Here is a 12262-nt window from a genome sequence, read left to right as displayed (position 1 = left end):
TACATGCTAGGATTTGGACACCTACCCCTCTACATGAGCATCTGGGGAGTGTTTGTGTCGGCATTGTCTTCCACGCCTAAAAATATCTCATCAAATAGACAATGAACAAGTCCACTTTGGTGTTTTTCTATAATGGAGTTCTGTATAGTAGTACAGAGTATATTTAGCATTTGACAAATCACAAACTTGAATAATAAATAAAAACAAATTCACAAAACAAATGAGCCCATTTGAATAGAGAGTAAAATGGAACAAAAATTAAGCAATAGATTTGGTTGGGAATGCACTTATAAGCCATAAGACTGAGACAGAAACAGAGGAATGTCCCCTAGAGACTGCTAACCTTTTATTAGAAGGGAGAAAAATGAGGAATGGTGTACAAAGGACTTCTCTCTTTTAACTGGTGGGTATTGTCATGCATGTATACCTCTGTGTAGTGGGGTATATAAATAGAAGTTTTGCAGCAAAATTGTTTAGCATGCCAAAAAATATTAAGGAGCAAAGTGGATGCTTTTATCTTGATATTTTACATTTTTCACAATGGTACTATTTTTGTGTAATTGAAGTTAGCAATATGGGTGGGAAGTCTGCAAGAGACAAAGCAGCACAGGGAGAAACTTATAAGGCATTACTTTGGGTATGTTTGTAATTGTGTATAAAGATGGCAAGGGTCAGAAATGATATTATGCTTTCCAGGGTGTGAAAGGCAGGCTTTCTTTCCATATCTGCATTTCTATGATTATGCTGCAGGAGCTGCCAGCTTGCTACAGACAGACCATTTAAATCTCCTCTGTTTCTTTGGTTTTCTGCTTTGTTTTGTTTTGGGTTTTTTTTTTTTTTTTTTTTTTTTTTTTTTTTTTTTTTTTTTTTTTTGCTTTCTTCTTTCTCAGCTGATGACTTCAGCATGTGCCGGTAGACTGAATCTATTTCCAAGAAAAAATAAGGATCCTACAGAAAGGAGACAAATGTGACTATAAGGTAACACTGCCTGACTTGTGAGGGAGAGAAAGAAAAGAGTTAAACAGCCCAGTGTGGCTACGTGATGACAGAGGAGGACATGATAACAGTCTGCAAATATTTGAAAAGCATATCCCAAGGAGGGAGGGCTTGAGATTAATCTTGATACAACATTGTTCGGCTGACAATGAACGGTTAATATGAAGGTGAGACAAATTGCCTATTGGGAAACCTTCCTCATTGTAATGTGTGGAAATAAGAGACTATTATTCTCTAGGGAATGATGATGACTTGAATATTCTAGAAGCTTGAGACAGAAATTTACCCCAAACCAGAAGAGTCACAGGAAAAGGAATCCACACTAAAATTAGAATCCGTGATTTTTAGACAAAGATGCCAAAAAATACTCACTGGAGACAGGACAGAATCTTTAACAAATGGTGTTTGGAAAATTGATTATCTACATATTGAAGAATAAAACAAGAGCCTTCTCCCTCCCCCACCCCCACCCTGAACTACATCTCCTTCGAATGAATCGCAGAACGTAAGACCTGAAGCTATAAGAATGCTAGAGAAAAAGCCAGGAAAACCCTACTAGAGAGTGAAGTAGGTTCTAAGTGGGGATCTGGTTGCTCAGGAAATAAAGCTAACAGTTGACAAATGGGACCTTCTGAAATTCCAAAAGGTCCTGTACAGCAAAGGAAGCAGTTAGCTGAGTAAAAAGATCATCTGTAGAGTGAGAGACATCTTTTTTGGCTATACATCTGACAGGAAACCAATATGTGGACTATGTGAGGAACGTTAAAAACAAAACAAGAAAGCAACCCAGTCAAGATACAGAATAAGAAGTTGCAGAGAGTTCTCAAAAGAAGAAACATGGATTTGACAGCCGAGAAGATGACTCAGTAGGTTAAAGGGCTTGCTGTGCAGCTGTAAAGGCCTGGGTTTGAATCCCCCATAGCTCACATAGTCCCAGGGAGGCAGCATGGATCTGTAATCCTGACACTCTTCAGGCAAGAACAGAAGTGGATACTAGAAAATGCCCTGGATCTCTGGCCAGCCAGCCTGGTATATGCAGCACCAGAGAACCTGTCCCAAAGTGGAAAGTGAGGACTATCACCCACTGTTTTTCACTGACCTCCATAAGCACACTGTGGCATGTGTATGCCTGCACTCACACTCACAATTACACATACACACACACACACACACACACACACACACACACACACATGACTCTGAGGATTCCATCTCACCTGATCATAATGGTTGGCCTCAAGAAAACAAGTGACAATAAATGCTGGTGAAGATGTAGAGAGATGGAACCTTATTTACTATTAACGAGAGTGTAAACTTGGTAGCCTCTGTGAAACTCAATAGGCAAAGTGAGTCCAAGACAATCAAGGCTACACAGAGAAACCCAGTCTCGAAAAAGCAAAAAAGAATAGAAAAGAAAAAGACAATCAGTATAGGAGTTCCTCTAAATATAGATCTGTCCTAAGGCTCAGCAATACCGCTCCTGAACACATTCCCAACGGATTCTATGTCTTATGATAGATAAATGTACACATATATGATACCCTAGTGATAGAAGCAAGAAAATGGAATCAGTATAGATGTCCACAAATTAGAATGGATAATAGGGTAGTATATATGTACAATAAAATTGTACCCAGTTATATGTAAAGAAAAATGAAAATTTCAAAAAAGTGGAAGGAAATAGAAAACACATTGTTAGGTTACCTAATCTCAGAAACACAAACATTACATGTTCTCTCTCATATGCCAATACTAGCTCGTGATTTTTATAAATGTATATTTATGTGTAAAGCCTAGGAAATAGAAAAGGGCCCATTAGAGTTCTTGAAGATGGTACGAGGCTTTGGGGAGGTGGTAGCAGGGAGTAACCTATGAGACCTTTTGTTGTTTCTAATTCAGTAAAAGTTACTCACACTATTTTTAATAAGTTTACAATTCCTTTTTCTTTTCTTTTTCCTTCCCCCCCCCCACCAAGATTAGGATTCTTTGTGTGCCCTAGGTGCCTTGAAACCCACTCTGTAGACCAGGCAAACTTTAAAGTACCAAGTGCTAGGATTAAATGCATACACCACCATGCCTGGCTTGTATTTTTCTAACAAATATTTGTATTGAGCAATTTTTATTGACGAGGGTAGTACACAAAATATTTATTGATCATATGCTATGGGTGGTAGCCAACCAGAATGGGTATCTTGAATGTCAACACTTTGTAGTAGTCATCTTTGTTATTGTTATGTGAATTACCTATTTTATACTTGGTTATATATCCTTCAAAAGATTTTTGAAGGTTTTGTTTTTAATTATATGCATGTATACAGTTATGTGTACATGAATGCAGGTGCCCATGGAGACCTGAAGAGGGTGTCAAATACCCTACAACTAGACTTACAGGAGGTTGTGAGCCACCCGATGCTGGGAATCAAGACCTGGGTCCTCTTGAAGAGCAGAAAGTATTCTTAACCTCTGAGACATCTGGTCAACCTCATTCTGTTATATTTCTAATGTATCAATTCTTTTACACATCATGGAACACTGCTGCTCATTAAAACTTCTATGATGATGTTAATGTTATATATTTATTCTGTCTAAAATAGTAGCCACTCACTCCATATAACTAATCACTTGAAAGATAGCTAGAGTGACAAAATTTTAATTTAGTTTTATTAATAGCTTCCCATGCTTAGTAGCCACCATATCCCAGAATATAGTTATAAATACTAGCTCAATCTAAATAGGTCATAGGTCTTACAAGAGAACACAGTACTATTATTCTGCTAAATGGACATAGTAATAAAGTAACTCCTAATGACTTTGCTGTACACATAAATTAGTACAACTCTCAATATGTATCAGAGGAGATTCTTTTGTATTAGTTATTAATATACAACTGGCCAATGTGCAAAGCATGAGAAACTACAGAATACTCAGATCTCATTGGGACACCTATAGCACACCTCTTTTCTTCCAGGCTTAAGGGTCATCATGGTAGAGGATGTGGAAAGATTCTAAGTGACAGAGGTTGTACACATCTGTAGCAACACAGTATTTGCTGGCAATGATAGTGCCATTATGCAAATGAACTCACAGCTGGTGTGACTACATGCACAAGATCAAGCCAGGCAAAAAGCCCAGCTTGAGTGGGGGAGGAACTCATAAAGTCTAGCCTCGGACTGAGGACCTATTGGTAATTGATGGTTGCTGAAGGAGGGAGAGTCAGTTTTTTTCTGAGATGCCATCTGTGAAAGCCTACTCAAGTTTCCTTTGAAGAGGTGAAAATGGGCAGACTTTATCAAAAAAAAAACAATATACGCGTGTATGAAGTTCTCAAACAAAAGAAGAAAAAAACAAACAAATAGGACAAAACTAACAACCAAAACTACAGGTTTGAGACCAAATAAACTACAAAACTATTATTAGCATGTCTTTTTCTCAAGCATGTATGTTAGTTAACATAAAATAAAGTTTGTAAGAGATGAATTTCCTCTTTATAAAGGAACTATTGTGTGTATTAGTAGAAACAAAAACAACAGTAACAACAAAAGTAACTTTGTTTCCCCCTTGAGGAAGCGTCATGCTAGGCTTTACACAGATATATGTAACTCTTGCTACCGTTTGTTTTGATAACCCAACTTCCTCTAGCAAGGATTTGAGGGAGGTCTTTGAAAAATAGCATCTCTTTTTATTGCAGTCAACCCTAACCACACACGCAACCCTTATGTATTCTATAGTATGTTCTCAGCTACTGAGTCTCCTGCATTTTTTTTTTTCTGCCCGGCCGTTGAGTCCATATCTGAGACTCATAACATTTTGGTATCTAATAGATATATCTTTTTATGGAATCTTCTATTTTATACGTAAAGATTTATTCTCTATATGTTCTTCTATACTTTGTTTATAGCTATTTTTGTTATTTTCAAAAATTTATTACCATAGAAATGTCTATTAGAATATAAAATATATACATTGAATTAGAAAGAATTGATATATTTTAATATTTAGTGCACCTAGCTAGTAGTATCTCTTTTAATTTTAATTGTTGTATATGTGTCTTTAAAAAATGACTGCTCTTCAATATTTCTGCATTTCTGCTGGATTCTGTCATTCAAATTTTATAATTTCCTACCATTCATGTTTTCTACAGACTATTTCCAAAAGTCTCAACCAAAGATGCATGAGAAGTGAATTATTATCAAAAATTATTTGAATTTTCCTACTTCTCCTGGGAAGATATGTAACTAACATCTATCATTCAGAAGAGTTCCTGCATACAGTGGGCCCCTTAGGGACATTAGGGCTGCATTACCCACCCCTGTGCCCCCCACTACCGCCACCTCTACCCTCCCCAGAAATGGCGTGTGAGAACAGCCTTTTCTAGAGAACAGACTTTTCTAGAGAGCAGGTGACTTTCCTAAAGCTCCTCAAACCCGTTTACTCTCATGCTGCTTCACAGGCAGTGACCTAAGAGAGACCCTAACAGAAGCTGCCTCAGTGTGCTGGCACAGTCTGGTCCTCCATTTGAATCTGCTTTTCCTCTTTCCGGTTTGAAGGGAAGAAGTGCAACCTTCATTCTCATGTCTTAGGATAGTGAGCATATGAGATTTTATTATTTATTATTCATGGCTTTGCAAAGCTTTAAATACTTTAAAATGAAAAAGCAAACCAAAACAAAAAACAAAAACAAAAACAAAAAACAAAAAAACCAACAACAGAAGCTAGACAACAATTAAAATTAAAAAGAAAAGACAAAGAGGTCAATAAGCATAGCCGTTTAGGCGGTCTTTTGAATTTTTGGTTGTCTTAGAATTTTAATTCATAAATATGTATTTTAAATTCCACATATATGTCCACATACTACCTTCTCCTCTATAACCTGTAGTATCATGAATATGTAAATAAATAGCTTTGGCCAAGTGTTTAAAAAACAGAACCCTACTCTCATTGTTTTTTATGCCAGTCTATGGCTCAGCCTCACTTGCTTTGGCCATAAATCAAAAGTATTGGCAGCTACTCAACCTATCTCAGAATTATTAATGTTTAAATAACCTGAAGTATACATGGATTTTTTTTTCACTGAGTGTTTTTTGTCCTTAGCAAACAGGAACTGTTGATCACCTTAAGCATAAGGATAATTTAAATTTTTCACCTTCTCTGTGTAAATATCATTTAAAAATCACTATAGGTAAGTGGGGGTTCAGCTAGCAGTAGAAAGCGTCTCCCACATGCACTGTCTCTACCCCATCCCTCCGTCTGTAGCAGATGACTTAGCTGTGACTGTGGGCGTTGAGAAAGCTCTTTCGTGTTTAGTCGTCATCACAAAAATGCATTGCTATTGTTCCAAGCACTTGTAGAAAATATGTAGTCTACCAAGAACAGTTTATGAAAAATGTTATTAGCTAAACTGAATTATTAATGTCACCACCCGGGAGGAAAACGTGGGTGTCAGAAGCATTTCCTCTTCCCTCTGTGAGTGGCAATCTGCTCTATGCAGGGCAGACCAATGGCTGCAGCAGAAGCTCCACCAGCTCGTCGGACCTAAGGGCACCTGCGTGGAGTAACTTCCAGTCCACACTGACCTAATCTCTAATGAACCAAAGTGTATTTCTAAGTCAATATTTTTGCAGTTTCGTGATTGTTTATTTAATAAAAAGCTATTATTTCGCTGATAAAAAGAGCAATCTGGAGTTTATTGTGTAATTAACCATTAACTGTTCTAAAAGTACTGGAAAGAAACTGGTTATTTCAGAGAATTAGAGCCTTTTATTATGTCTTAAGATAATGTGCTTGTGTTATTTCATCAAATTAATGGAGTTACACTTTACCTTTAGTTATGATTTACCACCCAACCCCTTGTTGGTGTGCCTTTAGTTCTGTGGCACCATGTTTTAATGATTAGTTAAGCTGAAGATAATGAAGGTCTTATCATGGTGCCTAATTAGCCATGCAGTCCCTAATGGTAGTGTAACTCATTTAGATAAAGCCAGTTTGCTGATCTGTTCTTTAAGGAGACGTTGGAGAGGGAGCCAGAGGGAAAAGTTTGTATGCAGCGTGTGTGAGAGTGAGTGTGCATGTGTGTACTTGCATGCATGCCTGTGCGTATGTGTGTATGTGAGTGTGCATGCATGTGTGTATATGCATGTGTGAGTGTGTGTGTATCTGTGTGTGTGTGTGTGTGTGCGCATGCACAAAGTAGCAGAACAAATCACAGCGCATTACAGCATTGGAGCTTCTTGACAATTATGAAAGATTTTTTTTCCCCAGAATCAGTATAGTTCAAATACCAATTATTTCTATATCCTCTACTTAAGCTTTCCTAATCACTGAAGTAGAAGTTCTTAGGTAATAGTGGTCTACTTTTCTATTTCCTAAGCATGTGGTATTAAATCACTGAAAATTATCCCCCCTCAAGTGGACCAGAAGCTATTGAGCAGGTCCAAGAGAATATTCTCACTCCAAGTCTGACTTAACTGCATTTGGAGTCCTTGCTTTCCTGTTGCTCCCAATAAATAATATTTATTTCTACATACATAACAAAACTTTCTGAGTTTCCAAGACACATAGCAGATGTGAGACAGAGAGGAGAAGCATTCTTACCTCGTTCTTCAGTTTGCTTCCCGAAAACCTTAAAAATCATACACTTTCCATTAGTTTGAAAGAAAATGTAATTACAACAAGAAAACACAGAGGACATTAAATGTAGTCTGTTTCATAACATCATTGCTGCTCAAATGTCTATAAAATGGTTTGGGGGAGGAAATTAAAAATAAAAGATATCTCAAGAAGTCGGCTAAGATTTGAAGTAAATAAAAACACTTTATCTAGAGATTTGTATGTATCCAGACTATGTTTACATTCTGTTGTGGGTATTTACTAGTAACCTGTTACTGTAATACCTGAATAAATCTTAGCATAACTTGAATGACTCATTTTCCCTAAGATATTTTACTATTAACATGATTTCTTCTTTAAAGAGCTCTAAGTAATTCTCAGTAACCACACCATGAGGAAATCTCGGGTGCCATTTTAATTACATTTTCTAAAAATTGGGTACCCACTGGTCTTGTCAACTATAACCTTATGTATTAATATCCTGCCCCTGATAGTTAATAACAACTTAAAACAATGTGCTCTTTAGAGTAACATAGTTTTTCGCCACAGAGACCCAAATGCGGCAGTCATATCTTACTGTCTTAATAAGTAAGATAGTACTTAAGGATTCAGTGCTTAGCAATTATAATAATAAGATTTGTGTGTTGCTAGAATATTAATTGAATGCACAGATTTTTAAAACAATTTTCACTTTAAAATATCACATATTTGACTTTATTTTTTATATTGAATTCAGCCTGAAAATAGACTCACCCTTATGAGTAAATGAAAATGTTTAGAAGGTATATTTCTTTTTACGATATGTGTATAGGTTGTTTGGGCTGCATGTGTGTCTGTGTGCCACGGAGGCCAGAAAACAACACTGGATCCTCTGAACTAGCGTTTTGCATGGTTGGTAGTTAGAGAATTTGCGTCCTCTGAAAGAGCAATTGCTCTTAACCCTTGGGCTATCTTCCCCAGCCCCTGAGTAAGTGCAAACTTAAATGAACTTCTGCTGCATTGGATTCTCCTCCTCCTTTCTTGGGGACACTTAGTTCACCATAACTTTCTCATTAAGCTTTAAAAATATATAATTTAGCAAATAATCTAGACTATATACCATGACAGTGTTCACATTAAGCTGACAGCAGGTTTGGTGACTAGAAGAAAGCATTTTCAAAATAAGCAAAATTGCAAAGTCATTTCACTGAATAGATATCATTCACATTGAAAGAAATGCAGACATGTATCTCAAGTACATGATCACTCTACCTTGTCAGGCCCTTTCCAGAATAAACCGAGTGGTAATATGCACTGCTCTCTTTGATGCCAATCCCATAGTAATGATACCTACAGCAAGACAGGAACCATTTCTGTGTTAGTGAAAGGTAAAGGAAACTTAGGGATGCCTGACCTACCCCAGTGAGGACTGCCAGCCACAGAAGGCTTTCCCCGTGAAGTGTCCCTGCCCACCGTCCTGCCATGCTTTCCCACGGCATCTAAAATCATGAAGGGAATGAAACTAAAGAAACGAGTCTTTAGATGGACTATGTTTTAAAATGTTACCTTTTGGCATTACCATGTAAGTCTGAAGTGCATAGAGCAATGACAGACAGACAGACAGTTCAAACCATTCTTATGCCATCAGCAATTTGAGAAAAGGGGCACTTGGTGTTACTATACTTAAGTTCTATACTATACTTAAGTTCTGCACATAAATAATTCCACGGCCTAGAAGAGAAGCATATAGAGACGGTTTAGATAATGTCAAAATACTTAAAAATATAAATCTAATAAGTGAATTATTATATAAGATATTCCTGAGCTATTTTGTTTATAGTGCACTCCAGTAATCACCTAGCAAACAGACCTTGGGTCTCTTGGAATCACGAAAGCCTGGGTCAGGGAATGGTGGTGGAGGAAAAATCACCCTTACACCACTTATCAGCTCTTGCTTTGTTCAAAGTGGGGGAGGGGTACTGCACATTCCAGATCCTTCCACCATTCACTAGCTTCCCATAGCCACTCTTCAACCTGGGGTCATATATATGCACAGGTGGGGTAAGATGGCTTCCTGTGGATGATTGGGAGCAAATTCCCAAAGCTCATGGGGAAAAGACTGTTTAGGTGAGGAACGTCAGGGTCCTGGGGCCCTAGGGGAAAGATGCAGTCTTTGGATAGAAGCATTCACTCAGACCATGACCTTCCTGATGACATTGGGATCAGAACCTCCAAACAGAAGGCCTGTGGCAGCAAAGCTGATTCTATCAACTCAAGGTCACTTGAGTTAGAGACTGATTTTAAAAAATACATACATACATACATACATATATGGATGTGTGTATACACACATATCGGTGCATATATGCATTTAAATGCTGTTATATTTGAAAAACAGCAAGAGTGATAGTTTGTAAATATAGAAGGCTGAGAAAACTTAAGCTCTCAATTTGGGTAAAAGGAAGATGGTAGCCTATTAACCTGAACGGAAGACTTCCATAACTGCCCTCTTTTATAGACACCAAAACCTGTACTATGTTACATGATGCAAGAGGATCTCTAAGTGTATTAAAACAAGAAGGGAGAGGAAAAAATAGCAAAGGCATGAAAGCTCAGAAATATTAAGCTCATTCTGCATGTCTATGGTAAAAGAAAGAAGTTAAATTAATAAAGACCTGCTCAAAGAAAATACAGTAACAGAAATTGTCAAAGAGTGAATAATAAATAATAAACATAATGTCAGTTCTTAAACTATGAGGAAAAGCAGATTTATATTTATTTGGTTGGATGGAGTAGTAGAATTAGTGTTATGAGATTGGGAGTTTGATTTAAGTATTAATGCTTCCTTTTTAAGACTTTAGAACTAAGATACCAGTACAATGCCCTTGCTTTAGGAAAAATAAATTAGGGGTGCCCAAAGACAAGAGAATCTTTGTAAATGGAAAAGTGTCATAACTTCATGGTTATCTTATTATTATTATTTTTTTACAAAACTATTTGCTCTCCAGACTTTACATTTTAAACAACTACTGTTTAACTACTTTCTAAAACAATATATGCTAAACATCACTTCAAACATTGACAAACTCCTCCTATCTCCTTGTTTCTCATCTCTTAACTTTTTTTTCAAGCTGTAACAAAATCATTCTATCCCGTGGCAAAAACGGTTTCCCACTCAGTCTATAAAGGACTACATTGCCTTCACAGGTAACAGGCAACAGGATAAGTCAAAGAGGTACCCGTGAGTGCCACAAACATCAAAGCACATCTTCCGTGTCTGGCTGTTGGTACAATTGTCAGAATGGTGATGAACAAAACAGACATGGAAAGTAAGACCAGCTCTTCATCCCAGTCCCTGGCCTCTGAGCTAGGCGCCTGCGCGTCCTGCTGCAGTGACCACACCGATCAGTGCTGGGGCATATAGTTCCTGGTTTTAAAACTGCTGACAGTTGCATTTGTTTTAAATTGCCACCTCCTTTGAGATGGATCTGTATTTCATTATCTTACACATCACATTTAAGGTTGTTTCCACATACACTTAGACGCACCTCTTTTTCAGAAAATGACTCTGTTGTTTATTCTTTATTACACTACAACCACGAAGAGCAGCAAAGTTCACAAATGGAAGACTTTGTTTCTACTGGAGTTCAAGGTCGAGCTTTCATGCACTTTAGTCGTGGGTTCAGATGTGACTGACATATCAACCCAGACAGTGGGCATCTGTTGCCAGTTCTTGAGTCCCTTACTAATGTAGAGAATTTGTGCATATAAGATTGCAAATACCCACAGTCCACACGTAGAATATTATCCCAGCTTCATAACAAAGCTGGAAAAACTGTCTTTTATGTTAATCTTTATTTATTTATTTATCATTCTGGGGGGGGGGCACATGATGTGTGTGTGTGTGTGTGTGTGTGTGTGTGTGTGGTGTGGTATAGCTGTGAGTGCCTACATGTTGAGATCAGAAGGACAACTTCTGAGGAGTCGGTGCTCTCTCCTTCTACCATGAGTTCTAGAAACCAAGCTCAAATGTCAGGCTTGCGTGGCAAATGCTCTTACCCAGTGTGCCATCTTCCCCACCCTGTGGTTTATTTAAAGGTTATTTAACAGCCTTAAGGGTTTGAAGACAAAACTAAAGGCCATAGTTGCTATGTTAACAGTGCATGTGGCCTTCATCACCCCCCCGCCAAAATGCAGAAGATTAAAACTAATTTTGTATCTCAGGTTTATCCACAATTGGGAACTCTTCAGTGGAATATAGTTTGAATACATGTGCACTCATGCCCACTCTGTCTGATAGTCATCCTGAGTGGGAGTAGCACAAGCAATCAGCATGAATCCCTGAGAGCTGCTGTATTGACTGGGATGTTGCATATTTGACCTGCCATGTAAATAAAGCCTTCTTGATTGCAAGCTTTCTGTCACAGGGAGTAATAAACTGGTTGAATAATTGAATATATTTTTTAAAGGTTTTAAAACTAACAATATGTCATGAAAGAAACTATAGAAATAGCTTGCCAATTAAGGTTAAGCAGATATAATCACCTATGTAAGTGTTATCAGCATAATGTAAAATTTGGCAGAGATGAAAATATTTTATCTCACGTGGTGTATGGAAACCTGCTGACTCCATTCACCCAGTCGAAAGCTCTTTGTAAACTCATCTGTTCCTGCTGGGATT

At 37.6% G+C, this 12262-nt stretch overlaps 1 protein-coding gene across 1 annotated transcript in view; it reads right to left on the bottom strand.

Annotated features, from left to right (window-relative positions):
• The window catches only part of Rfx6 (regulatory factor X6), a 49392-nt gene that overhangs the window by 24358 nt on the left and 12772 nt on the right, over positions 1-12262 (bottom strand). Inside the window, exons 5-6 of the mRNA XM_051164551.1 lie at positions 8854-8931; positions 7588-7615 (exon numbers count right to left, since the gene is read on the bottom strand). Of these exons, the coding sequence (XP_051020508.1) occupies positions 7588-7615; positions 8854-8931 (106 nt within the window). The remainder of the gene's footprint in view (positions 1-7587; positions 7616-8853; positions 8932-12262) is intronic.

The sequence above is a fragment of the Acomys russatus genome, chromosome 21, assembly GCF_903995435.1.
Source record: "Acomys russatus chromosome 21, mAcoRus1.1, whole genome shotgun sequence".
Taxonomy (NCBI): domain Eukaryota; kingdom Metazoa; phylum Chordata; class Mammalia; order Rodentia; family Muridae; genus Acomys; species Acomys russatus.
The sequence above is the reverse complement of the archived record's forward strand: the minus strand, read 5'-3'. Positions and strand labels throughout refer to the sequence as shown.